The 26,712-nt window shown below is 53.3% G+C and overlaps 8 protein-coding genes across 8 annotated transcripts; 4 read left to right on the top strand and 4 right to left on the bottom strand.

Moving 5' to 3' along the window:
- Positions 1–1,283: 1,283 nt before the first annotated feature.
- CORC01_05862 (cytochrome P450) lies at positions 1,284–3,106 on the top strand (the record flags this gene model as incomplete). Its single annotated transcript, XM_022617504.1, has 5 exons — positions 1,284–1,446; positions 1,503–1,653; positions 1,709–2,673; positions 2,726–3,009; positions 3,068–3,106. The coding sequence occupies 5 exons, from the start codon at positions 1,284–1,286 to the stop codon at positions 3,104–3,106; spliced, it is 1,602 nt and encodes a 533-aa protein (XP_022475922.1).
- Positions 3,107–4,118: 1,012 nt separating this feature from the next.
- Positions 4,119–4,911, top strand: CORC01_05861 (rhodanese-like domain-containing protein; the record flags this gene model as incomplete). Its single annotated transcript, XM_022617503.1, has 2 exons — positions 4,119–4,482; positions 4,583–4,911. The coding sequence occupies 2 exons, from the start codon at positions 4,119–4,121 to the stop codon at positions 4,909–4,911; spliced, it is 693 nt and encodes a 230-aa protein (XP_022475921.1).
- Positions 4,912–5,198: 287 nt separating this feature from the next.
- On the bottom strand, positions 5,199–6,199 carry CORC01_05860 (Yip1 domain-containing protein; the record flags this gene model as incomplete). Its single annotated transcript, XM_022617502.1, has 3 exons — positions 5,199–5,632; positions 5,693–6,083; positions 6,149–6,199. 3 exons carry the CDS (start codon positions 6,197–6,199, stop codon positions 5,199–5,201), a joined length of 876 nt encoding a protein of 291 aa, XP_022475920.1.
- A 2,173-nt stretch (positions 6,200–8,372) lies between these two features.
- On the bottom strand, positions 8,373–10,223 carry CORC01_05859 (forms a complex with the other RRN protein RRN6 and RRN11; the record flags this gene model as incomplete). The annotated part of the gene is made up of 4 exons (XM_022617501.1): positions 8,373–8,794; positions 8,848–9,216; positions 9,266–10,040; positions 10,101–10,223. 4 exons carry the CDS (start codon positions 10,221–10,223, stop codon positions 8,373–8,375), a joined length of 1,689 nt encoding a protein of 562 aa, XP_022475919.1.
- Positions 10,224–11,040: 817 nt separating this feature from the next.
- CORC01_05858 (translation initiation factor eIF-5A) lies at positions 11,041–11,965 on the bottom strand (the record flags this gene model as incomplete). The annotated part of the gene is made up of 4 exons (XM_022617500.1): positions 11,041–11,111; positions 11,184–11,316; positions 11,383–11,649; positions 11,945–11,965. The coding sequence occupies 4 exons, from the start codon at positions 11,963–11,965 to the stop codon at positions 11,041–11,043; spliced, it is 492 nt and encodes a 163-aa protein (XP_022475918.1).
- A 1,608-nt stretch (positions 11,966–13,573) lies between these two features.
- Positions 13,574–15,608, top strand: CORC01_05857 (Vps52/Sac2 family protein; the record flags this gene model as incomplete). The annotated part of the gene is made up of 2 exons (XM_022617499.1): positions 13,574–14,012; positions 14,071–15,608. 2 exons carry the CDS (start codon positions 13,574–13,576, stop codon positions 15,606–15,608), a joined length of 1,977 nt encoding a protein of 658 aa, XP_022475917.1.
- Positions 15,609–15,798: 190 nt separating this feature from the next.
- Positions 15,799–17,193, bottom strand: CORC01_05856 (GTPase-activating protein gyp10; the record flags this gene model as incomplete). Its single annotated transcript, XM_022617498.1, has 3 exons — positions 15,799–16,694; positions 16,774–16,929; positions 17,007–17,193. 3 exons carry the CDS (start codon positions 17,191–17,193, stop codon positions 15,799–15,801), a joined length of 1,239 nt encoding a protein of 412 aa, XP_022475916.1.
- Positions 17,194–21,248: 4,055 nt separating this feature from the next.
- On the top strand, positions 21,249–25,544 carry CORC01_05855 (thermotolerance protein; the record flags this gene model as incomplete). The annotated part of the gene is made up of 5 exons (XM_022617497.1): positions 21,249–21,479; positions 21,605–22,738; positions 22,793–23,304; positions 23,364–23,677; positions 23,731–25,544. The coding sequence occupies 5 exons, from the start codon at positions 21,249–21,251 to the stop codon at positions 25,542–25,544; spliced, it is 4,005 nt and encodes a 1,334-aa protein (XP_022475915.1).
- Between the last annotated feature and the right edge of the window lie 1,168 nt (positions 25,545–26,712).

Raw genomic sequence — 26,712 nt, 5'->3', positions numbered from 1 at the left:
TGCTTGCCTGGTGGAGGGCAATCACGCAATGCAGAGATGCGGCCCTCATTCCGCCTAAACGAAACGAAGCAAAGACTAGGTAACTAGGTTTTTACCTTGGTTGCTGGTAAGGTTGGTAGGTAGTTGGACCCAACAAATTTTCACACTAGCCCATCTGATTGCACTATCATCTACGCGCCAAAGCAGCCAGCAGATTCTGTTCAGGACAGAGCCAGAAGGAACTAAATTGTCATCTCGTTTAATGTTGAATGATAAGCGGACGGCGGACGGACACTTCATTTACCGGCCATCCGAGCACAATGCGACAGTCTCATGTACTGAACTGAGACTGTGATAACCGCCCCGCCCCTCCTTTTTACTCTGCGCTGAGAGCTATGTTGGAAAGCCTGGTAAGGAAAGCCTGGTAAGGATGAAAAAGCTGCCCAACGACTAGAATCAAACTCAATGACCTTCTCTGGGTTGAAGTGAGTTCCTAGGCAGATGAGCTGAACTAAGGAACTGAGGTGGGCGGAGGACGGACAGGCAGGGCGAGAAGAGACTTCCGGCTCGCCTCGCCGTCCGATGGTCCCTGAACACGGGATGGCATTTCCGTCTCATGGCCCGGCAAAGGGTGGTATTGATCAGGAAGAAAATTCAGAATTTGAGTAGCCCACATAATTAGGTCCTAACGGAGACAACCCACAAATCCATCGTGTCTTGATCGCGTTCTCTGCGCTCCCGGTCGTAATTGGCGTGCGGAAACCGCTCTGCCCGCTGTCTGTTAAAACACTGCGGTGGGGTTGTCAACCATGTAGACCCCCGTTCGCGCATCCATGTGGTGGCAGGGAGGGCAGGAGAGGTACAGGTACATCCCAGTGACCCGTCTTGCAGTGATTGGGACAGTGGGACTTGCCTCGCCGACCTTCATCTAGCCTACCAGAACGAACAACTTCATCCAGGTATCCACCTCTTCCCATGGCCCCCGTCCCCGTCCCTGCCTGGCAATCTATCCCCCTTCTTTAATCATTCGAACATGTCCTTCCCTCCCCCATCTCACACGCAGCGCTGCCAATCAACCTCCACCGAGAGTGTTGCCAAAGTTCTCTACCTCGCGCGGCTTTCCCATCGCTGCCTCCTTTTCCCCAGGACCTCAACAAGCGCCAACCTATTTGTTGCTGCGTGTTGCGCCTGAGCCGTCGACCGACCCTTTCGACCCTTTCGCGCCCTGGTGTCTTTTTTTCTCTAGCCGGCCGGCCTACCCTCCGAACCCACGCATCCCGATTTCGATATTCGAGCCGAGCACGATGGATTCCAATGCGACGACCTTCACTTCGGTGTTGGCCAATGCCAAGCTTGGCAATGTCAACATCCCCCCTCACGTCGACTATGTGATCGAGAAAGTGGCCAACGCCAGCATTGTGACGATTCTCTTCACGCTGCTGGCCCTCGCCGTCGCATATGACCAAGGTAAGTGATGCGTGTAGGAGTGGCCTCGGAGATGGAGTAAATCTGACACTCCATAGTCAGCTACATCACTTCCAAGGGCTCCATTGCCGGACCTACCTTCAAGATGCCCTTCATTGGCCCCTTTTTGGAGTCTGTGAACCCCAAATTCTCCGAGTACAAGGCCAAGTGGGCAAGCGGCCCTCTTAGCTGTGTTTCCGTCTTCCACAAGTGAGTGACCTCCCGTGTATATACCTCTAAGTGACATGGTGTCTGACATTCGCAGGTTCGTTGTCATTGCCTCAACCCGTGACATGGCCCGCAAAGTCTTCAACTCGCCTGGCTATGTCAAGCCTTGTGTTGTTGATGTTGCCCACAAGCTTCTCGGCCCCACGAACTGGGTGTTCCTCGACGGCAAGCCGCATGTCGATTTCCGCAAGGGTCTCAACGGCCTCTTCACCCGCCAGGCCTTGGCCTCTTACCTGCCCGGCCAGGAGGCAGTATACAAGCAGTACTTCCAGGAGTTCCTCCAGATCACACAGGACGCCGGCGGCGAGGCCCGTCCCTTCATGCCTGCTTTCCGCGACGTCATGACCGCTGTTTCGTGTCGCACTTTTGTCGGCTACTACATCTCCGACGAGGCCGTTCGCAAGATTTCCACCGACTACTTTCTCATAACCGAGGCTCTTGAGCTTGTCAACTTCCCCGTCATCTTGCCCTTCACCAAGCCCTGGTACGGAAAGAAGGCATCTGATATGGTCATTAGTGAATTTGCCAAGTGCTCTGCCAAGAGCAAGGTTCGTATGGCTGCCGGAGGTGAGGTGACCTGCATCATGGACGCCTGGGTCAAGTCCATCCTCGAGTCGAAGAAGTGGCGCGAGGCGGAGGCCGCTGGCTCGACTGAGGGTCTCGAGAAGCCCCACCCTCTTCTTCGCGAGTTCTCCGATTATGAGATCGCCCAGACCGTTTTCACCTTCCTCTTCGCTTCCCAGGATGCCACCAGCAGTGCTGCCACTTGGCTCTTCCAGACCATGGCTCAGCGCCCCGATATTCTCGACCGCGTCCGCGAAGAGAACATCAAGGTTCGCAACGGTAACCGCCATGCCGAGTTGGACATGGACCAGCTTGAGTCCCTGACCTACACCCGTGCCGTCGTCCGCGAGTTGCTTCGCTACCGCCCTCCCGTTCTCATGGTGCCCTACGTCGTTAAGAAGCCTTTCCCCATCACCCCCGAGTATACTGTTCCCAAGGGTAAGCGTTATATTGCCGTTTAGTTGTTTGAGTGATTGCTGACTTGGATCAGGCGCAATGGTTATCCCTACCGTCTACCCTGCGCTCCGTGACCCTGAGGTTTACGACCGCCCCGACGAGTTCGACCCCGAGCGCTACTACACCGGCGATGCAGAGGAGAAGGGCGCCAAGAACTTCCTCGTCTTCGGAACCGGCCCCCACTACTGTATCGGCCAGACCTACGCTCAGCTGAACTTGGCCCTGATGATTGGCAAAGCCTCCGTCATGTTGGACTGGGTGCACCACCCCACGCCCAAGTCTGAGGAGATCAAGGTGTTTGCTACCATCTTCCCTATGGTATGTTTGAAGTTGTGCCGCGAAAAGAAAGTGAGGAATAGAATACTGACAGACGCAGGACGACTGCCCTCTTACATTCAAGGAGCGCACGGCATAGAATCTCTTATACCTCTTTTCATAGGTTATGGGCTGGCAGTGATTTCGCCCAATGAATAAACTGGGGCCGGCTGGTGCTGCAAGATGGCCGCTAGCGCGCCTTTGCATATGTCAGACGCCACTTAAGTCGCCTGTCGGATCGGAACGGGAGGCTCGTAAATCTCGAGTCGAGACTGGTTAACGCCAGACCACTAGACTAAAACTTGTAATAAATATTTATGTGTACATAATTTTCAGGAGAATGGTCCTAAAAAAGCGGGCGATACCGCGGACTTAGGTTGTCTGGGGATTCTGATCCCGTGACGAGGATATTGGGTAAACGGTCGATCTGAATGATGCTGGGAGACGATAGACTTAGTTTATAGCCAATGGTAAAGTATTCAATTCCATGGTGAAGCTACGTGATGCTGAGAATAAGACGTACCTCAGTAGAGATGGTGAATCCGTCCAACAGAAATCCCATGCAATTGATTGCGACATGTGTTGATGCGAGAGGCGTCTGAGGGCCACAGAGGACGTGGGTACCTTATGCAGGCCATTGTAAGTAAAGGTACGTGTCCAATCTTCCTTTCTATTCAGATGGAGAACATGTCAAAGAACTCCATCTTGAGATCAGCGAAGTATAACGGGGTGGTAATGAATGCCATTGGATGTAATCACAGCTGTTCCGAGCGATTTCACACCCAATCGAGCAGCTCAGCAGCGTGAAACCCGAGTAGGTGGCATCAGTGGAGACCGGCAGAGCTCCAGGGGCCAGAGGACACTGTCAGCACTCCATGTCATCAATGCAGGTCCCTGGCCCGCCCCGCCGTCCTGTGGCCGAAATCCGCTGAAGCTTCCACCCGTCGATCCATCTCAATCAGATTAAAGCTCCCGTCCAGCTCCCGCCCAACCACCCACAAAGCGTGTGAGCCACTCCCGTCACCGACACCTTCATTCGCTTCGACTGTGCAGACAATCCAGTGAATCAGCTAATCTTATTTATTGTCCCGAAGAGGCAAAGGAAAGCAGAAATGGCCTCTACAACAAGGGCATGCGCCAACGCTCTCCGCGCGAGCACCCGCCTGGGTGCCGCCACCCCCCCCTCCGTCCCGACCGCGGCCACGAGACGGTGCTTTGTCGTGGCAGCGACGTCGACCTCTAGGCTAGGGAGATCCTTGACTCGGGATACGGCGAATACAACGGCCGCTTCCAACGTCCGCTTGGGTACTGCCACGGCAGCGACGACAACCCGGAAGACGGCTGCCGCGGTACGGTTCTTCTCCTCGGTGAGGGTGGGGAACGACTACCATAAGATTGCGGGGAACGGGAGCAAGCTCTGGAACTTTGAGCAGATGTCGGAGTTGGCAAAGAACCCCGGAAACGTCGTCATCGTCGGTACGTCTATCTACACATTTCTTGTGCCTTGAACATCCACTCGAGTAATTCCTTATAAACATAAGTTTTTGCTGATGTTTGGTTTTTGGCACCGGTCCAGACGCCCGCGAGCCAGAGGAACTCGTAGAGACGGGCCGCATCCCGACGGCAATCAACATTCCCGTCGCCACGACGCCCGAGAGCTTCTTCATCACCGACGATGAGTTCGAGGACCGGTACGGATACCCGCGCCCCGGAAAGGACACGGAGCTGGTGTTTTACTGCAAGGCCGGCGTGCGGAGCCGGGCACTGGCGACGCTGGCAATGGAAGCCGGTTGGACCAAAGTCGGGGAGTACCCTGGCAGCTTCTTGGACTGGGCTAAGAAGGGCGGTGAGGTTGAGAGGGGTGGGGAGGTCGAGAGGGGTGGCAAGAGTCCTTGGCAGGAGTAAAAAGTTTGACCATGCGGGATGATGGCGGATGGCAGCTATACAAAGGGATATATACAGCTTTTGAGGCGGATGCGGCATGGCACGGGACGGCACGGGAAAGATAGACAGCGACTTTGATCATGATATTCGTTGTACAGTAATGGTTCATGAAACCCTACGCTCCGGGCGGATGGCACAGCATTTCCGGTTCCAAAGTAGACAAATTCAAGTATGAGCTCCTTTTCGCAGCACGTTCTTCTATGAAAACCCTCCGAGGGCCTCGAGTGGTGATATAGCGAAACAGTAAATCAAAAGGTGGGAGGCGCTCCCTCGGCAGGGGGGCTAGCGGGCGCAGCGGGCGGTGCCGCCGGGTCCTTGCTCGCAACGGGGCTACCGTGGGCGAAGAAGAGGATCTTGATGGCGAGCGAAAGGCCGAGGTGGAGGGCGACGACGACAACAAGGAGGATCTTGCTCGTCTGGTGATCGGTGGCGCTGAGGACGGGGTACAGATTGCGGAGGAGGAAGGCGACGGAGAGACCGCAGCCGACGGCGACAAAGACCCAGTTGAGTATGTTGATGGGAGACCAGCTGATGAGGGCTACGGGTATCCAGATGAGGTTGGCGTAGCCGTAGAGGGCCCACTGTTCGAGGAGGTTGGCGGACTCTGAGCCGAAGTAGCGCAGGGCGAGATAGAGAGCGACGGGGACGAAGAGCGTGTAGCCGTAGATCAAACCGGCGGCGCCTGTGGGAACGACTATGTCAGCGATCATCGCAGATATTGGTTAATAATCAAGAGTCCTACCACTCAGAAGCTTGAAGTCGTAGGCAAACGGGCCTGACCCTGTGCTCGCGAGGTACTGGCTGATGGTACCGCCGAGGAAGAGGATCAGGACCACTGTCGTGGCGATCCAGAAAGGGCCGTAAAGGTCGGGGTTTCCCTCCAGAACGTCGAGGAAATTGGCGCGCGGGTAGAGCGCAGCCCAGCAGCGAGAGAGAACGGCGGAGGTATCAACGTCAAAGTACTGAGCGTAGAAGTTGATGCTCCAGAGGAAACGCTTCGAGGACCCCGACGACGCTGTCGCGGGTGGCGGGAGGCCCGATGCGGGCGCCTTGCGAGTCCCCGGCGTCGTGTCCTGGAAGTTGGAGCTGTGAAATTCGAGATCGTCTTGGAGGTCGGTGTGACCGAGGTCGCCCTGCGAAGGAACTGCGTTTAGTTTTGGGAGTTCGCGAAGGAAACCTAGGGGAAGGGAGCTCTCACCTCGTCGTCGACATCCACGACGGCGTCGTATCCTGACCCAGACCGTGACATGATTAGTTATCGAAGCGTAGATAAAGTTGCCCTTGACTATCTGCCTTTACTACCCGTCGGAATGCAGCTCTGGCCTGCTGGGTGGTCGTCGTTGGTAATCGGGAAGCCAGGTAAGTTGATGCGGCCGGTACGTGTTTAGTGTACCTGGAGCTTTGGACAAGGTGTCGTAATCCCACATATGCAGTTTGGCCCTGCAAGCTCCCTGGTAAATAAATCTCCACTAACGCATGCCCCCCCTGTCAGAGCCATAACAGTATTGCACTAATGCCGGACAAGTGGACGTCACAATTTTATGCAGCACAAACCAGTGTCCGTATGCGCCTCAGAAGAATTCCAGTGCGGTAGATTATTTTGATGCCATCTGATGAGATCGCAATCACGATGTTCACATGTATGACGTGCACCACCAAACTGAACAGCATATGGGTCTGAGGCTCTGTATTTCGTTACTGTGCTGATTTTCCACTGTAGTCAATGGAGCATTGTGAGGCAGGTCAGTCGCCATCCTGCATCCATCATAGTACGTCTCTCATGCTCGTTAGCATCTCCATGCTGCACTCAGGACGCCTAGGCGCGCTCTCTTTCGCCAAACGATCTTCTCTCAGCCTCCAAACATCATGCGAGATGTACGACAGACATGACGGGGTAGTCCGGGTTGTGTTTCCTTGGACAGTTTGAGGTAGGAGGGCGACCAATTCAGTTTTTATTCGACGAACTGCTTGCCGATGGAAAGTAATGCTACCACAAAGCCCAGGAAAATTCGTATCCCTGCCATCCTCTCCAGAATGCCAGAACCCGTGACGCCGCAACCGTGATAAATCGTCTATTTGAGCTTCTTCTTGGGGCGGAGCTGGTTGGTGTGACCGCACTTGCGCTTGCGGCAGTTGGTCGCACGGGGGGGAAGACGAGCCTGTATGGTTTTGTGTTAGGTTTGCTTGGGTCGGTCGCGCGGCCGACCTCGGTAGGCGGGGAATGAGAGAAAGGCCACTTACGTAGCACTTGCGGCAGATCATCTTGTCGCAGTTGAACTTGGAGGCAAGGGCCTTGAGCGAGGGCTCGATGATTCCACCACGGAGGCGGAGGACCAGGTGGAGGGTGGACTCCTGCTCGGCGTGTCAGCTTCCATATCTCTTCCGCCACGTCTTCTTCATTATCCTCAACGACCCATATGCCCTTCTCTCCCTCTATGTAGGTGCCCAGCGCAGGTAGACTAACCTTCTGGATGTTGTAATCGGAGAGGGTGCGGCCGTCCTCAAGCTGCTTGCCAGCGAAGATCAAGCGCTGTTGGTCCGGGGGAATGCCCTCCTTGTCCTGGATCTTGGACTTGACATTGTCGATCGTGTCCGAGGACTCGACCTCAAGGGTAATGGTCTTACCCGTCAGGGTCTTCACGAAACTGTAACCATCATCGTCAGTAACTCGGTGTCTTCGGACTTCGTCGTCGCATGGGTAGAGAATTTGCTGAGCGCGGGTTCGGGCGGAAGGATGTTCGGGGTTGGCTCACATCTGCACTACACGCAAAATATAGTTAGCATCGCTATAATCAACGACCAAAGCAGCGGCGCGCAGCACTACGCTGTCTCGCCGACCAGGAGGCTCTCATCACTTACTCTTGCCGACGTTCGTGAACTGGCTGTTGTTACCGAGAAAGTTCTGGTGATCGCGGCAAATAATTGGTGGGGCGGGCTTGAGAATGAGTGTTGAGGTTGCGGCGCGAGCAACCGACAAGCCCTAATTAGGGCACGCGGGTAGAGACTTGGTCCGAGCGCAAGAAGTAGGTGCTGAAGTGGACAGGCTGGAAAGGGCACCCTGTGGGAATTATGGGTCTGCCCAGTGTCACCCATCATCGTTGGGTTGCGATGACTTCACGGTCGAAGTTCTCAATTCAGATGTTCTGCTACCTCGCATTTCGTTGCCCTGGGTTGAGGCGTCCACTGATGGATAGGGACTGCGGTCCAATATATTCCGTAATACTAAGTAAAGCAATGAAGAGACACACAATTAGATCTCGCACCGGGTGAAGACTTCTATTTTGGGGGTATCTCAACGCTGATAATTCCAATTCATGGCACACGCACTTGTTAATGTGCTGAGAACGCTTACATGTTCACTAACCCCGGACTCTGCAGATGGACACGCCATAAACCGTGGTCGCCTACCTGCACACCGCGCATTAATCAGTGTACGTTGCTGGCTGCTCAGTATCCGACTCCATGTTCACAAAAGACCGCGATCGCTCGCGTCTTTCGCTGGCTGCCCTGCGTTGCTCCTTTTGCCAGGTCACAATGTGGCCCTCGAGCATGTTTACGGCTCGCATCAGCATAGGAACGGACAGCCCTGCCAGCCGCGCCGCGAGTTGGAAGAAGTCTCTGCCTATTGGAGGTAGATCTTCCTCAGATTTATACGAGTGATATCGACTTATTCGCAAGCTTTCCTCCCCTTGACTGTCTTGTTCATCCGGGTCGGCGAACGACGCAGCCTGTTTTTGAATAGCGCGCAGCCTGACGATCATCTCATCTCCTGTTGTCTCGGACACTGTCTGCCTGTAAACTTGCTCATCTACAGGGAAGTATCTCGCGAGTAGCGTCTCTTCGGCTAAGTCGTTGTCAGTCACCAGATTCAGCTGACTGGATCAGATCACGACTTACTTTGCGCTTCAGTAAGCAGTGATAGATGTGCAAAGTACTCGTCTAGCTCTTTCGGGCCCATCGATGTAATTTCGGACGCCGTGATATCTGTGTAGTTAACGGTAGACGTAGCTTCATCTGCAGCCAAGGCCGGTTTCATTATCCTTTTCCACTCTTTCCAGTCGAGCTTAGGCACGATAAAGTTGTTCTCGTCTTGGGGAGCTGGCATGCTGTCCTCGAACGGGAAACAGTGCATGGTGGCAAGGACAAGGATGGTGACGAGGAGAACTTCTGGCTGGTTTATGAGACGGACTCGGGTCCTCTCTAGTGGAAAACTGAAGTTCAGATTGGTGATTGGCGGTACGCGGCGCGCGATTGCTACCGTCTCAACTGGGAGTTATCAGTCTAGGCCATCTTTTGACCAAGCTGTAGGACTCACCAGGCAAGCCCAATTCTCGGACGTACTGCAATGTCATCAGGACATCGTTAAGCGGGGGAAAGATAATGCTGTGATTGAGATGATACGACAAGGCCAAATTCATGACTGAAGCGTGCAGTTCCCCATTGCCGAACGCGGCCCGGTTTGCTGATTTGAGTGGTATTGTGTACCAAGTTGGCAGCCTATCACGCATCTCCTGAGGCAACTGGCGATACTGTGACTGGTCAGAGAATATCCGAAAATGGTTGAACGTTGTACCAACAGCTTCTTTGTAGGGGATGCTTCCCCCTCTCGCCCAATTGCACAGATCGCCAATGCGCGTGGGTATCCTTAGCAGCATGCACCCGAGGAAGCAGAGGCCCAAGGTGTCGATCACCCGGGGTGCCGGCCATTCGCTCCCATTCTCTGCGGTCCAGCTCTGTGCTCGTCTGTTCCGAGACTGGTGGTGCTCATCCTGACCAAGGTCGAGTTGCGAGCTGAATAGCGAGGGCTCTCCTTCCGAGGCCGAGTCGTCTTGAGTGGCTGTCGCAGCTCCGCAGGTGCGGAGATCCCAAAGATCGCGGACGACCGTCTCTAGTTCTGGTTTGTGCCCCTTTGCGGTAACCAGCCACATTACCTGCTCTCTGAGAATAAGTTGCAGACACTCAAGATACAGATCTCGTGCTTGTTGACCGGAGAGCACTCGTCTGATTCGCTCCTTGGTCTGTTTCTCCTTCCGAGCCACCCGACCTTTCTGGCCAAAGTCTTCATCACCGAGGTCAAATTCAACATAGCCCTGAGGTAAAGTGTGAGATGCGGCTGATCATAGGAAGTGCAGAACGCGGCTTGGACAAACTTGAAGTTGGTGGCCTTCCTTGGCGCAGTATCTCAAGCCATTTTCGAGATACCACTTGCGAGAGCCGCAAAATTCACAGCGTTCTCCTTTTGGGAACTTATGAAGCTCCCTCTCTGGGGCCATGGTATTCTGGCTGGTATGTTGGTCGTATTTTGTCGAAAAGTTGACCCAGGTAGAGTCGTCACCGGATTGGTGAAGTTTTGGACAGTGCGCGACCTTGCCCATTTCTAGGGAAGCACCTCTGCAAGGCAGGCGGAACCTGGCAATTCGTTACATACGAGCCCCAGAATCTCTATGTCATCCTCGCACCAACGCCTCAAGGTGCTGAAGACTATTATTGAGTCGGCAAATTTCACGTTTAATAACAGCTCAGTAGCGTTGCTAGGCCGCATAATTTTACCACACTCTCAGCATCAAGACACGCTGAGCAAAAGCTTCACGTGCTACCAAAGAGTACCTGACATGGCATCCAAACGCCAAGCGAGGGGTTAGGCTTTGGTTGCAGTAGAATCATGGTCATGCACATGCACATTGAACACTTTCACGAATATGTACGTGTAGTTTGAACGAAAAACAGAGACCGCGTGGTGGAGATATGTACCGCTTTTCCATCGGACAAATCTGCTGCCACCGCGAGGCTCTCCCATTTTTTTTCACCTATCCCATTGCTAGTCTGATCGTCGTTAAGAGTCTGTGGGACAGACAAAACAAAGGAAAAAAGTCGTGCGACATGTCTTGCAGTTGTCAAGTTCGCGTACCCAGTAGCAAGTCCTGTCCAGATATAGCCTTTTACGCAACGACTGACGGGGATACCGTTAATTTCGAAGCGCCAAGAAATATCGCAAGAAATGTCCCCAGTCTGCCAACATCTGCCAGCAAGGCCGCTTGAAGTGAGCGCTTGCGGAAGTCATTGTCTGATGATATTGTAGAGTTGCAGCGCTTAACCCTGCTTGGGGGCCTCCTTGGCCTCAACGGCGGCCTCCTCACCCATGGCGGTAAGAATGACGACGTCTGTAATTCTGGGTTAGTTCTTTCCCCTCTTGTACTGCGCAATTTGCTTGTCATGAGGTTAGGAAGGCTTACTGGTGTCCTTCTCGTCAATCTTGAACAGCTTGTTGATCTTCTCACCAACCTCGCCGTCGGGAAGACGGACATCGTCCTTGAGGTCACCGTCGTCGTTCATGAGGGAAAGGAAGCCATCGTCGGAGATATCGATCTAATGGCGGTGTCTGTTAGCATGGGTGGACCATCTCCGGACTGAGAAACGCCCGTTGCAACTTACGAGCTGGAACTCCTTGCGGGAGACGTTGGGGACATCCATGTTGTGGGTGGAGGGGGAAAGATCCTCAAGCTTCTTGCCGGTGAAGATGTCAATGGCGACCAAGTGAACCTTGGCGTGACCGTGCTTGCCAGTCTTGGAGGTAGACATGTCGACGATCTTGCAGGGGCGGCCCTTGATGACGACGTGACCGTTCTTGCGCAGAGCAGAGCACTGCATGGGGAAGGTGAGAGACGCACCGGCGTCGGTGGACTCGAAGGTCATCTCATGCTGTTAGGGAAGATGCGTCAGCGACATGACCAACACAAGATACGGACGTTGTTCGGCTTGATGAAGGCGGGAGGATCGGATCGAAATTGGTGTAGTATTTGATGCTCGTATGCGTCGTGTGCTGCGTGAGTTCTGTGTAGAGCCGTGGTGCTCTGAAGCACCCGCGGGGCTTTCTCGCCAATGTGGATGCGGGGTGGTCGATTTTCGCCAAAGTAACGGGCATCGATCGCGCATTCGACCACCACCAAAAAGAGAAAGTGCACGAAAGGGAATGGAGCTGTCGCAAAGGACTCACCTGGGCGTCGTCGTTGGACATTTTGAAGGATTGACTGGAAGATGTCTAAAATATCGAAGGGAAGATATCGACAGGCGGAATTACCCAGCAAAAGACGGCTGATATTTTTTTTTGGAGGGGGAGAGTTGTGAAAGGAAGAGAGCGGGCAGAGGGGGGAAATGGAGGGGGAAAAAAGGAAGGCGAGGCGGGAGTAGATAATTTTTTTCCTGGTTTTATTATTGGTTTTTTTCACTCCTAGGCCCAGATTCGCGCCCCTCTCTCTGTCCGTGGCCTCTCAGGCGTTGTGTGGGACAGCTGCAGGGAGCACTTTCGCAGTGAAAAAAAGGTGGAGTGTGGGTTTTTTTCCTTCTTTTTCGCAGATTGGATCTGCCAGACCCCTCCCCGAGTGACATTGTCGCCGGTGGATAACTCTATGGTGAACAAAGTATCCATCTCGGTTCTACCGCCTGCCACGCCGGAGGCACCTCACCGCAGGAGCTGGAGCTCCTTTCCCGCAACATGCAACACCTACCTACTCGATCTTTAGGCCGCTGACCGCCTGTGAAATGCCCTACCTTATCCCGTCAGATCAGGCCGGCGGGAGTGCCAGTGGTTGAAGGTTTCCCTTTCGTCCCCAGCGACTCAATCAGTCGAAATGACCTCCCCTTCGCAGGGCTCCCGGAAGGACAATGAAGCACACCAGGCATACTACATAGTAGTTCACCGTCCTGTGGCAACAACCTTTTTTTCGGCGCTAATACCGCCATGCCAAAACCTCGCTCGGCCAGTGACCCTGGCTTGCCTACCTTCCATCGTCGTTCACCTCCGATTGCCTTATTGCTTTGGCAATGGAAAAAGTCCCGACATCGAGTATAGACTTGTACAGTATGGACTGGAATTCCTGTCGACTTGCAGCCTGTCGTTCTTGAATACCTGACCGCTTACCTGACTAAGGTAGACAATTTAGAAACCTCCAGAAATACCATTGCCCGGGCATTGTGGTAGGTACTTCCTTTCCCTTTTTCTGTTTGTAATGCGCAGGCCAACCATCCTCCGTGAGGTATGCGCACCTATTTGCGCCCAGAAAATATGTCTTCACATTGCAACATGCAGGAGCTTCCCTCCGAGACAGTTCCAGCAGTCCGAGCTACGGTTACCTTGGAGATGTCGCGGATTCTGCACGACATGTGGGCAGCCTCTCTCCCATCCATGCCTGACGCATCAATGGGCCGTTGAGTGCTCTTCAATTGCCTATCCCAAATCCTGCCCCGCACGTTTCTAGGTTGTTTGCCGCCGGCCCTCACTCATAATGCTGCCCCGCACTTTTCAGTCTTCGACCCCTCGAAGACAAAGGGCCCGACCCCTGCCGCGCCACAGGGAGCTCCCGTGGGTACGTATTTTGTGGCTAGTGCTTGTTAGTGATCGCTCTCCAATGAGAACACATCGCTCTCCTAAGGCCGTCCAGCCTTGTCTACTGGCTGGGGTAAGGTCCCTTGACCAAATGCCACAGGTGTACCTACATCTTTCCAATAAGCCAGACGCTGATCCCTCAATTATACATCACCTGTGTGATTTGCGAACCCTCGATGACATGGTGCTCCGTCACGCCGACCAAATCGCTCCTTAGCCTCTACATACCACAAGTCCACCATGTGGCTTGATCGGCTTGCAGCGCAGTCGAACCAGTCTCCCTCATCGTCGCAACCCGGCAGTCGACCTTACTCTCCTCTCCCGCGACGAACTTCCAGCAGCCCCTATGTAACCTCGCAACGACCTGGCATCACGCCAAGAGGCTCACAACTTTCCCTCGTGTCCAACGATTCCTCGAGCTCCTTCCTAGCTTCACGCAGAGCCAATGGCTCCGGCTTGAAACAGTCCCAGACCACTTACGACGGACCGGATTCAGTCGAGATCTTGGGCCAGATCCTAGATGGAACACCTCTAGCCGAGAGAACAACAGCCACGATAACCGAGAATGACCTAGAACTGGAATTCCAATTTGAAGGCCTGAGCTTGCGAGAGCTGGCAAGCTCCGGTGAGATTGACGATAATGACACGGATAGCTACCGACGGCAAACCGCAGAGGAATGTATGAGCTACCTATTGGCTGACCTCACTGTTCGCAGACTGCTAACTTCTTAATTCAGTTGAAGCGAATAAATTCCAATTCGAGGACCTGCACCGATCAATTGCAGCCTGTGATGGGGTTCTAGGCTCTGTGGAGACCAACCTGACAAGTTTCCGTAACGACCTCGCAGCCGTCTCCGCTGATATCGAAAGCCTGCAATCACGTTCAGCGGCGATGAACGTGAGATTGGACAATCGAAAAGCAGTTGAAAAAGCTTTTGGTCCAGTTGTTGAGGAGCTCAGCGTCTCCCCTCATGTGGTATCCAAGATATCCGAGGGTCAAATCGACGAGACGTGGGTGAGGATGCTGGCGGAGGTGGACAAGCGCGCTACAGCATACAAAAAGTCGATTTTAAGCCAGGGAGAGAGCAAAGCTTGGGCAGACCTTGGTCCTTTGCTGGAGAAGCTAACAATGAAGGCCGTCGAGCGGATACGGGACTTCATTGTCGCCCAGATCAAGGCCTTACGATCTCCTCACATCAACGCTCAAATCATCCAACAGCAGAACTTCTTGAAGTTCAAAGACTTATACACCTTTCTGCACAAGCATCATGCCACGCTTGCGGAAGAGATTAGCCAGGCTTACATGAACACCATGCGATGGTACTACGCAAATCAATTCGCACGATATCAAAGGGCCTTGGAAAAGCTCAAACTGCACATACTCGATAAAAACGATGTTCTTGGACACGACGAACCTACTCGGAGAACTACGGTGTTGTCCGCCACAAAACCAGCCGGGCCGCCTCACGATGCCTTCAACTTGGGACGGCGTATCGATCTCCTGAAGTCGGGTAACGCTGCCGCGATGTCCTCCTACCTGGCCGAGGAAGACCAAACCACACATTACTTGGAGGTGCCTTTTAGAAATTTCAACTTGGCACTGATAGACAATGCCACCGCAGAGTACACATTCTTGGCCGCCTTCTTTTCTCCGCCGTTGTCTCTGCAAGCGGTATCACGACAGTTCAACTACATCTTCGAACCAACTTTTGCATTGGGCAAAAACCTGACTAGGACACTCACCGCCGAGTCATACGACGCGCTAGGATTACTATTGAGCATCCGCATTAATCAGCATCTCGCTTTTGAATTACAGAGACGCAAGGTGCCGGCCGTTGACGGCTATATCAACATGACGACAATGCTTCTATGGCCGAGACTGCAAGTCGTCATGGATCACCACTGTGAATCGTTACGGCAGCTGATGAACACTCTGCCCACGAAACCCAGGGCAGCGGACCAGAACAAACTATCCGCGGCGCCGCATCTTGTCACGCAGAGGTTCGGCCAGATCTTACAGGGTGTTCTGGCGCTTAGCACAGAGGCAGGAGACGACGAGCCGGTGGTGACCAGCTTACGTCGTCTGCGGTCCGAGGCAGAGGCTTTCCTGACGCGGTATAGCCAGTCCTTCAGCGATAAGCGGAAGCGGGAAAGGTTTCTCTATAACAACTACTCGTTGATTTCGACCATTATCAGCGACGTTGGCGGAAAATTGGGCACGGAGCAGCAGGAGCATTTTGAGGGCCTCAAAGCGGCATTCCAGGAGGGTGCTTGAGAGCGCAGCATCAGACACACAGCAATTTGTTGGATTATTTTGGTATTGGCGCAACATCAGGGTCCTTGACTGCCAGTGGCACATCACTTGTATGGTAGCCGTTTTACTCCACTTGGAGAACCTAAATGTACATGACGAGACAGTATTTTTTATGTTTTGAGTAGTTACAGGACCTTCCAGTCCTGACTGACTAAAAGTTATGCGTCCAGCTCGTTCCATTTGCCCATTTGGTATACAAAGCTGCCATTGCAGCTATGGGACTGGGGTTCCTTCTTCCGAGGTATACAGCCACTAGACCGATGACGACGGCCAGTCCGGTAGCGGCAGTCCCCTTTCTGTACGCCCACAGCACCTTCATGATCTTTTGCCGGCGCTCCAGGGCCTTGAGCTCTGCCAGTTGTTTCTGAAAATATGTGTATCCTTCGTCCATCGTCTGCTTTGAGCAGTCCTCCACGCATCGCGCCGTCCGCAAGGAGCTGGCTTTGGATATCTTGCGCCATTGCGGCAGCGATTCGGGTGGGTATCTCTCGTAGAGCGCAATCGTACTCGTAATCAGCGCGTCGAGGTCCATCTTTTGCGGCACCTTGGACAGGATGAGGTGGAGCATGGACGGGTCGTCCTCCTCCTGGTCAAAGAGCTCGTCGCGGCGGTTCAGGACGATCTGGACGTACATGTAGATACTGAAGACGGGCTCGCGGGTGAGGAGGGTGTCGAATAGGCGGGCAATGTCGCCATAGGCCTGGATGTCGTGCGCGTACATGGTCAGGGTCCCCGCCAGGGCGTAGAAGGGCTCCGTGCCGGAGAGGTGGCGCTTGAGCTTCGGGTCGGCGGCGTTGAGAATATCAGGGATCAGCCTGAGCTGCGCGACGGTCGGTTCGAGGCTGGTGAGCATGAAGTCTCGTATGCGGAGCACTGAGAGGCGCGAGACTAGCCGAGCGCGCCATGGTGGTTCGAGGACCAGCATGAAGACTTGGCAGATGTCATGGTAGCCTTGGAAGTAGCATAGGTATGGGTATCGGCGGAGGACTTCGACAATGAGATCGGACAGCTCGCCTTTGTTCTTCTCGAGTTCGGTGTCGTTTTGGTCTAAATGATTCGTCAGCTTGCCGGTCGCGAGTTTGCAAGCCCCATATCGGGACATATGGCAGGGGAAGATCGATCTCACGATTCGGGTAGTAGATGAAGGCGCGGTTGACGTCGAGCGCAACTTGTTCCTCGTCTCTATGAGATGGTAGACTTTTCCAGGAGACCTTCTCATCTATACCAGCTGCGATTGTATCCTGGAAACTCTCGCTATCTGGGAGACCTAGGAGAATCGGCCCTGTCACCCATAATCTTCTCGTTAGCCTTGGAGCGTCGCAGGACGACGGCGCCGTGGTTGGCACGTTTGCTACTGACAGGCTTTTCGACGTAGGGTGTCGGTCAGAAATCCGCCTCTGGTACTAGCTAGGCTTTTGAGGGCCTCAATGTTCCGCCACTTGCACGCCTCAAGGATATCGTCCGTCTTGCGCTGTTCCTGGCCTATGGGAGCTGCAGAGTCACGGCTGCTGGGAGCATTCTTGTCGACTACCGAGTTCGTTTCCATGACTCCGTTGCGGCAGCGGGCAATGTTGCGTCACGAAGGGTCGAGGGAGTCGAGGGGTGTGCTCGTTACGGGAGCGTGCGCATCGTGTGGCTGTGAACTCGGGGGAGGTTAAGCGCGCGTGTCGGTGCCGTCTGGCGTTGCGGACATAGGTTTGAGAAAGCGTTGAGGAAGCGCGTGAAATCTCGAGTGATGGACTAGATTTGGGACACACGCCTTCAACGTTTGAAGCTCAGGTGGAAGTGGGATGCATTACACACATTCCTCGACCTGCCAGCGAACGACTTGTCGTTGAGGTGGTTGCAGGAACAAGGAAGCTGGAGGCCCAAGAGCTGCCACAACCTAAGGTAAGGTAAGTGACAACCTAAGCCTGTAATAGCGGAGTCTCCTCCACAGCGGATCTATGGATCTGTTTCGAACCATTGAGGCCGATGCTTAGCGTACATTTAGAGCAACTCGCAAGGGACGCCCGGGCCCATGGCCTGGATCGCCGGGACGGGACGCACAGGCCAGTCTCGATAAGGCGAACCTGAGCCATGAATGTCACTCAACCTCCTGTACCTTGGCATTCGGTATCACGCTGCCCAGCCAGCCTCTTCGCCAAAGCCAGGCGGAACATTCGGGCCGATGGAGATTGGGGAGATCATGGACGAGGCACCGTTCCAAAACCAAATTCATCTGCTTGAGCGCTTACTTAACGGCCGGCATCGACTGCATCGCATGGGGCTTTGCGCACCATGCAGGTAACGCTCTACCTATTGCGGGCAAGTCGCTCGAGTACCACCCCAAATCGACCCGAGAGACAGGCTCATCAAGCTGGTACGAAGGCCCAAGACGTTTTCCGAGACTGACAGGCTGGATAGCCCAATTTGAGGAGTTGAACGTGATAGATTTGAAAAAAGTTGTTTGGCGCTTCGTGCGCTGATGACTCCAGGTATCCGTAAGGTACCTTAAATATGGCTCGGACAGAGGAGCTTCATTTGGCCTATCAAACCCGCAGTAGCATATCCCAAGCCACTCCCGCTCTACTCAAAGAAGGCACCCCGAGGTGAATAACGGTCATTAGAGCGATCCTAGTCTCTGAAGATCCATGCGTTGCCGGCCACCGGATCACAGTCATCGTCCTGAGCCCTGCAGCTCGACTCAGCCATTGTCTAGCCGAGACAGCCCAAGCCAGACATGCAGATGGGGGTCTCGGTAAATTGAGTACGTAAGGGCGATCTTTGTTTGTAGGAGCGATGTAAGTGCTATTAGTCGTCACTCGAGTGTCTTGTTGGTTGTGCTGCGGCCGAAGCGACCACCCCTCTTGACTCATTGTGGTTGATGAGTTAATACCATGGGGGGCCAACAGGGTTTGATTCTGGCGAAAGAGAGGCCGTGGTCATCCAATGCATGAACGCGATCCTTTTTCAGGTGAGGGACTCTTGTTAGAATTCTGGGATAAGTCGGCAGCTTCTAAGGTTCATGAGATGATTATGAAATAGCCCTCGAGTAAGACAGTTCAATTAGTGTTGGGCATTAATGTCGATAGGAGGAAATCGCTTCACGTGTTCGTATCGTCTGAGGAATCGAATCTGCCTGACGCGTCATTTTCGTACTTGAAATATATGAGACGCGGATCACATTCAAAAGATGATTTGACGTCCTGGCACATTAGGTCAAGGCTGTGCCCCTGCTTTTCTGGAGTATTCCAGACCCACACAGGAGCCTTGGTCCCTGAAGGTATAACCGGCCCGCGCCTGTTTTTCCACCAGAGTGCCTGGTTACGATGGAATTGATCTTCAATTCCTTCTCCACCAAATGTCCCGGTGAACGACGTGCGACTGATTTAGGTTCTCTGGAAGAATATTGGTGCGTAGGTACATATATAGGGCGGGCGGTAGAGAAACACCAGCATGACCGTATTCCCATGACTTATGTCAAACAGTGCCGAGGGAAACGACGGGTATGCCAAAGTAGGCTCGGCCAAGACATTGGAGGCGAGGAGGGACAGTAAAGGGTCAGCACTGAGCAGAGTTATTTCCCAAGCCCGCCGCGGAAATGGCTGGCTGCGCATCTTGCGACCCGGCGACGCAGCTGTCGTAGGGTATGGAAATCCTCGGTGGTTGGGGTAGGTAACCGTGTATTGGACTTACACCCACACGAATGGAAGAAAGACATCCAATTATATTTATACCTAAGGGCAAGCAATGGTTTCAGCTGAGTAGGGCAGCAAGGTCTGAAGGAAGGGCCATTCATCTGCCCAATCAGCAAGAGCCGGCGGCTCATTCCAGCTTTCTTCTTTTCGCGCCGAGACCTGCCCTCCAACTGTAAGCACGTAGGGTAGGGTAGAGTACGTCGCTGGCACGATCATGTACGTAGATAGAGAGGCCTAGACTGCCTTTCCGTGATTACCTCAGTGTCAAGCCAACCTCATCCTAGTATTGAATATTGGATGTCGGGTGGCAAGATGGGACGGCGGCGGGGGATGAACTCGGTTTCTTTAGCGGCCGTCAGTGCCATCCGGTCCCCAGCATTCCCTCTGACTTGTACATCCCGCACACCATGACCTCACCTAGCAAAGCACCTCGGCACCTTTGGTCAGTGAGGGTTCTTTCACAGACGAAGACTCTCGAGGCAACCTGGCCCAAGTCCCCGCTTGGCCAGGGTTGTCTGCCTATGGCTTGACTGCCCGCCTGGGCAAGGAACACGATGGATACCTCGCCCATGCACGAAGCTTCAGCAAGTCAGCAACGGGGGCCAACTCACCACCGACGTTCCATCGCTCTACTGACCGAAGTCCCGTCACAGTGGAGAGAATTCGGCTGAGATGCAAATTATGCGGAGTCGTCGAGACACAACCCAAGACAAATCCCAGCTACCTTGGCCGAGAACAGTATTTTCCACGAACCCAACAAGCCGCATTCTTGGGATGTTCTAGGGTTCCTACCCCACTTGGGACAGTGAAAAGGGCACGAGATGAATCAGGGTCCAGCGCGCCAACGCCAACAGATGGAGTTCTCATAGAGCCCTACTGGAGAAACGAGGGACGACTGGAGACATCTGCCCTGCCTTCCATCATGTGGGTAAAATGGGCGGTCGATGTCGTTGGGCGATTGCAAAGGATAACTTACTTGGGTTGGCAGGGTTCTTGCTGTTTCAAACTTGCATTCTTAGTTGTACCCCAACTAAATGGAAATTGGACAGCGGAGGGAAAGCAAAGTATTGCTAACCATTGTATGATTAGGTACGGATAAGGTAGGCAGTATTATCTACCTTACCTTACGGTATAGCAGTCAACCACCTCTGCCACGGCATGTTGTTGACGCCCACTCACATGTCAGGCCGACACACGGTTTTTGATCCCAGCGTGCTGACTCTCACATCACCCACTACCTTACACAACAACGCTTACTGCACCTGCCTTACCTTACTTATGGAGCTACGTTAATAAGGCATGGTACCTTACCCAGTAGGTACGAGGTAACGAAAAAGATATCGTGAGGTGCCTTGCAGCCATTGGCTACCTTGCTTGCATGCGACTGCCTTCCGTTGGAAAGCCCTCACTTGCGACACTCACTACCACCTACGCTGGTGACTGGATCGCGCTTTCCCTCAGGTAAGCTCGTGCTCCATGCAACGTGGTGCCCCACCAGCTAGCTAACATGTATCCGTACCTCGCCTTACACCCAGTAATTACGACTGACTCTAAAACCAACCTCTGCTCCGCCCAACCGTCACAACCTGGAGCCATTCATTCCATGGCGTCGTTACCTACCTGCCTACCTGCCTCCTTGCCTCACCTTGCTCTCAAAAGTTAACGCCGACCCCGTCCCATTAACGTCGTACGGCCGGTGCTTGCCATTCCAGTAGCCCTGAATCGGAGACAAAAAAACAGGCCCTTCCTACAGTTTGATCGGTTTGGAATTTCGAATCACGCGACCCGGCAATCTGGTATCCCCGCCGCGATCCCGAAATACCTCTGTTCCGATTTCACCTCTCTCTCGGCCTTCTCTCAACCCTCTACCTCAGAAGCTCAGTTCATTGTCAAACATGTTAACATAAAAAGTCTTGTCGAAATGGCCTTCCAGACAAACGTCTTCAGAAACGGGGCCTGGGTGACGGAAACTATTGACCTGCAAACTGTTCTGAGGGGCTCAACCACAACCACCTCCGCTGTCGCCCCTTCACTCCCCGCTCCGCCAAGCTGTGGCATCTTGACAAGAACTATCATCGAAAGCCCTGTCGCGCGATGGGTCCTGCCTGCCCGTCTGAGATCTGCGCATCATAACGATGTTGCCTTTGTGGGGGTGAGTTACTCGTTCGTTGCCTTTCTGAATGTCGCCCGAAGGCCTGTATACCCGGACTCTCAAGCGCTGCAGCCCTTCTCCTCACCTATCTTCTGCCGAGTATGCAAAGAAGCTTACATACATAGGACCGTTACGTGAGCATCAAAGAGTTGCGCAAGGATGGTCAGCTTCAAGAAGTGCTTCGGAAGAATGACTTTGGCTGTCGCATCCGAAATGCCCTGGTCATTGGAAACAAGTACGAGCACTTTCGCGTTGTCGCGGACGACTCTGGCCATGATCACATAAAAAGCGAAGATGAAGACGACGACACCCACATGGCCGACTTCGGCTCTGTGTCTGGCACCAGCAGTTCTCATGGACTGTTGCCACCGCACTTATTACTTCTCATACTTGAATCTGGTTCTTTCGTCTTCCTCTTCATCAGAAGAAACTTACGAGGAATGCTAGATTTCGTCGCATCGCCGTTCCACAATTCAGTAAAGAGGCTAGGCCACCTGGGCTTTCACGTAGCTGTTGATCCTAGATCTCGCTATATCGCTGTTGCGGACGCCCAGAACAAATTTGTCGTTTACGAGCTAGAGTCCATGGAGGCCATGGGCGACCAGTACATGCGTTACACGTCCATCAAACCCATCAGGGCGCATCACCCAAGGGCAGTTCAGGGTACCATCCTCAAGATGGAATTTCTCTATCCTCGCCCTGAGGACGAGAACCACGTCATTCTCCTGCTTATCATCGCAAAGGCCGACAGGTCAAAAATGGTCATCTATGAATGGGAGCGCGGGGATGATCTTAGCCGGGTGCTGGCTGAAGAGAAGCGTGGCCATCGCATAGCGCCAGAGCATCGTCTACCACTTCTCATCATTCCTTTGACAGTGAGGAGTTCCTTTTTCGCAGTTTCCGAGCACGCTCTTGGCATATGCAAGGATCCTCTCCAGGGACCTCCTGACATCGAGACAATCAATCCAGTCAGCCATCCTGCGAGTCCTTTTCACCACGGCACCGGCGTACCCCTATGGACAGCTTGGGACAGACCGGTCCGGAGGCGGCGCTACTACGACACCAAGGATCTCATTTACTTGGCTAGAGAAGATGGTGTGATTGTCTTCTTTGAATTCAATGCGACGGATATTCTAGGCGCTGCTATGAATGTTGGCAGCTGCAACTGCAACATTTCCACCGCCTTCACCACAATGTATGACGCTTACTCCGACGTGGCCATAGTCGCCGGAGACTCTGGCCCTGGGATGGTCTTTCAGGTATGTCGCGACGCTGATTTTGTCTGTCGGGCGGCTGCTAACAGACTTGAGCAGCTCAAACCTCGGGAACCTCTCGTCGAGCTTGGGAGCATCCCAAACTGGTCATGCTCGGTTGATTTCGTCACTACGGATGCTCTGACAACTTGGGACCCTGAATTTGGTCCAAAAGGGAAGCCCATCGTGCCATGGCGAGAGAGAACGTTGGACCATTTGACAGCTCCAGACAACCTCCTCTGCGCGTCTGGGAATGGGCCGCAGGGCAGCATAACAGAGCTTCGCTACGGGCTCCCCGCTAACATCATCTCGTATTTCGAGCCGCTGCCAACGAGAAAAGTCTGGGTCTTCAGAACTGCAGACGCAAATTGGCCGTATCAAATGTTGATGGCCAGCCCCGGGACCTCCGATGTGTTGCTAGTATCAGCTGATCTCTCACACGCGGAGATGGCAGATCCAATGGCAACCCAATTTGACACAGAGTCTCGAACTCTTGCAGCGGAACAAAGCCGAGACGATACTATTACTCAGGTATCCGAGAAGCGCATCACCACCGTCGCCCGCCACCACAGGTTTGTTCCCCGAAATCAGACCTTTATGTACCACTTCGGCTGTGTTGACGTTCTCGTAGTTCAAAATTCGAACTCGGTGACTTCGAGGGCGTGAGCGGAGTGGCCGAACATGCAGCCGTCAGCGGTAGTTACATTTGCGTGTCGACCTTCGAAGAATCTCGCTTCCGAATCCACACTTTCCGCACGAAAGGCACCGAAACAACCTTGACACAAACTTATGCTGTCGACGGCGAAGTAACGTGTCTAGCTCTCTGCTCATTTGATGGAAGGGAATGTGTGTTGGCTGGTTTGTGGCGACAAAACAGCCCCTTCTTGGCCGTCTTCCCGACAGACGTTATGGGAGAGGAGCCGGAGCTGATACGGCTTGCCATTGGTACGCCAAATTCTGTGACAGCTTGTGCCGATTGATCTAACAACTTGCAACAGACGATGCTGGAATTGATGCGGAAGACATTGATGCAATGGAAGTTACCCCGACGATTGAGCTGATCACCACCATTGTGCCAGTAGCGGAATCAGCGAAGCAAACAAGTGTAGTTTTGGGGACTCGAAGTGGGCATCTGATTACAGTCCAACTCACCGGCCCCAGCCCCTTTCAGTATCACATCTTTAGGGAGAGGCTAAGCACAGTCGCGCTCGAGGTTGTACCCCTGGAAACGCCCCTACTTCCTAGCTCTGTACTGGTTTGCTGCAACGACACCCTCCTACTTCTCAGGGACTTCGAGACTAGACGGCCGGGTCATTTTGCCACAAAGCACCGTGTATGGACAACTGATCTGAAGCATCCGGCAACTCCATCGATGCCCATCATCTCTGCGACATATATTCCCACTGATTTGAGCGGCAACAATCGCGCACCGCTAGTTTTTCTGTCGGGAGAGCGCATGTCATTCGTGGAGCTGTATTTGCAAGCTGGACCGGTGCCTAAAACACTGCCACTGCCCGGAACACCTGCCAAGGTGCTGTACTCACAAATTTTACAGTGCTTGGTTGTCGCAGTGCAAATTGGCAAGCAACCAACAGTTCTTTTCATGGACCCGGATACCGGAGAAGACCTCTCTCTTCCGCAAGACAAGCATGGGAATGTGACGACATTCATTAGCGGTTTGGGAAGCCAAGACGACAAAATCCATGCAGTTTACGACTGGGTTTTTGTCAAAGACGGGATGACATTTCACTACCTCATCGTCACAACGGCAGGCGGACGCCTCTTGCTTGTGTCTCCGAAAAAGGAAGAGAGTTATGATCCTGAAGGCAACAGGAAAATCAGGGTACGGTTCTCCACCAAATACAGGATCAAGGAGAAGGCGCCCATATACTCTATTGTTGGAGATGGGGACAGCATTATCTACTGCGCTGGCAAAGTTCTTCACTGGGATGTCCTTGACTCTGTCGAAAAGAGATTGGTTCGCAAAAAAACATACGAGTTGAACTCACCCGCCATCTCACTACGGGTGGTGAACGGCAAGATCTCGGCGCTAACTTTGAGTGATTCTTTGGTGGTCATCGATCACAAGGCAGAGAACACACACGGAGAAATGACACAGATTCACGCGGATCAGGTGACGCGAAAGTCGAATCACTTCTTCGACGTCGGAGATGATGCAGACCCAGAGCTGGCCTGGCCAGTGACCCTACTGACGGGTATGGACCGGTCCTTCGCGGCAGTCTGGACTCCCTGGAAACAGTCCAAGAGAGAGCTGGAGCTCGTTGCGGAAGGACCGTTGCCGGCCAGCATCAGGAAACTTCAGCGAGGTCGGGTGCGGCCAGAGTGGGTAGCGACGGAACATGCGCCACGGTACGGCAGTATACCAAGCACAGTAGACGGTGCCGAGGTTTTGGGCATCTGCCTTGACGGATCACTGATGCACTTCAGCCTACTCAACCTTCAAGCATGGCGGTTTCTACGTCTTGTTGAGAACCTGGCGTTGAGAAGCCGACTACTGTTTCCGTACAGCTACGAAGTGTCGGTCTTGGACGACGAGGAATACGACGCGGAAGCAAAAGATATGCCAAAGTCGATGAAGCACATAAACGGGGACTTGCTCCAGCAGTGTGTTGACAAACGGGCACTTGAGAAGATCATGTCGGAGGACAGCGATATCGACCTTTTGCGGGAGTATCTGGACGACTTGGAGGATGGAAAGTGGACAGCAGCTTTTCAAGATGCTAACGACATTTCGTGTTATTTCGCTCTTGCGTATGACATTTTGGATTACTACCTTGCTCCTGTAATATGAGTAGGACGAAGGGTATGATCAGTCTTTGTCAGAGAGACTAGGCTTTCTCAGTCCAACGGAAGGAAAGCTATGAGGAGATTTGCTAGACGAAAAAGTCCTCATGGGGCTCCTCCGCGTTAAAATCCAAGTCCATTTCCTGATGCCAAGGTTGGAACATACGTGCGATTCGACGTTGTCCATGGTAAATTCTCACGAATGGCCGCCAAATCCAAAGTCAATCATCGAAAGCCGGGTTCTTGTAAATAGTGACTACCTTGTCTTGAATGAAGCCCACGGCCTTATGCGATCCGGAAACAGAATTGTGGAGACGGAGTGACTAGCTAGCATGGGTAGCTTTGGTGCGTTTAGCATGCACAACGGCGTAATATGAGTGGACGACACCTTGATGAATTTTGTTCGCACAGTGACCAAATATGTCGGATGCCCTACATTTTCTTCCACTGTGAATTGGCCTCACTTGGCCTGGAATTCAGACGAGATATCATGCTATGTCCATCGAATGGTAGCACCCCATAGAGCTCACATTACCTCACATGAGAGAGTCTTCATACACCAAGGTAGACTAGAGAGGTACGGAGTTAGTCATAGCTCTCCGAAAACCAGTCATAAAATAGTATAGAAACCGCGGGTCAAGTAAATGATGGTCCCCATTACCTCAGGTAAGGTACGAAGGTACCTGAGGCAGTAGAAATGCACCTGCACAATCTGAGGCGCCGCAAAACGACCATCTCATCCCCGGTACATAGGTATGACATCCATGGCTTTTGCCCACCACGAACTGCACCGTACGACCTGGACGTTGCCCCAAAACCCGAACTTTGCCCCGCAGTGAATTGCCCTCCAGTTTTCCCGCTCGACGTTTTGGCCAGTTCTCAACGTCCCTCGTTTTTTTTTTTTTCCCTCGTTGAAGCCAGCCAGAAAAGACGCATCGCCACGTCCGTATTATGTCGTGTCGGCCCCGACAGAATCGCATCCAGGACTCGGTTTCGCCACCTCATCTCTTGCATCGCTGAAGAGCCCTCCTTCCGCGGGCCACCACCAATCATCCCAACCCCACCCATCCTTGGGTATTTCCGTCCGTCCTGTCTAGCCGTCACCCACTGGCTGGATCGCCCACAATCGGCTACTTTTTGTTGCCTTTTCTTGTTTTATTCTGCGAACTGGACAC

This window comes from Colletotrichum orchidophilum (assembly GCF_001831195.1).
Source record: "Colletotrichum orchidophilum strain IMI 309357 chromosome Unknown Scaffold_42.1, whole genome shotgun sequence".
In the NCBI taxonomy this organism is placed as follows: Eukaryota; Fungi; Ascomycota; class Sordariomycetes; order Glomerellales; family Glomerellaceae; genus Colletotrichum; species Colletotrichum orchidophilum.
The sequence above is the reverse complement of the archived record's forward strand: the minus strand, read 5'-3'. Positions and strand labels throughout refer to the sequence as shown.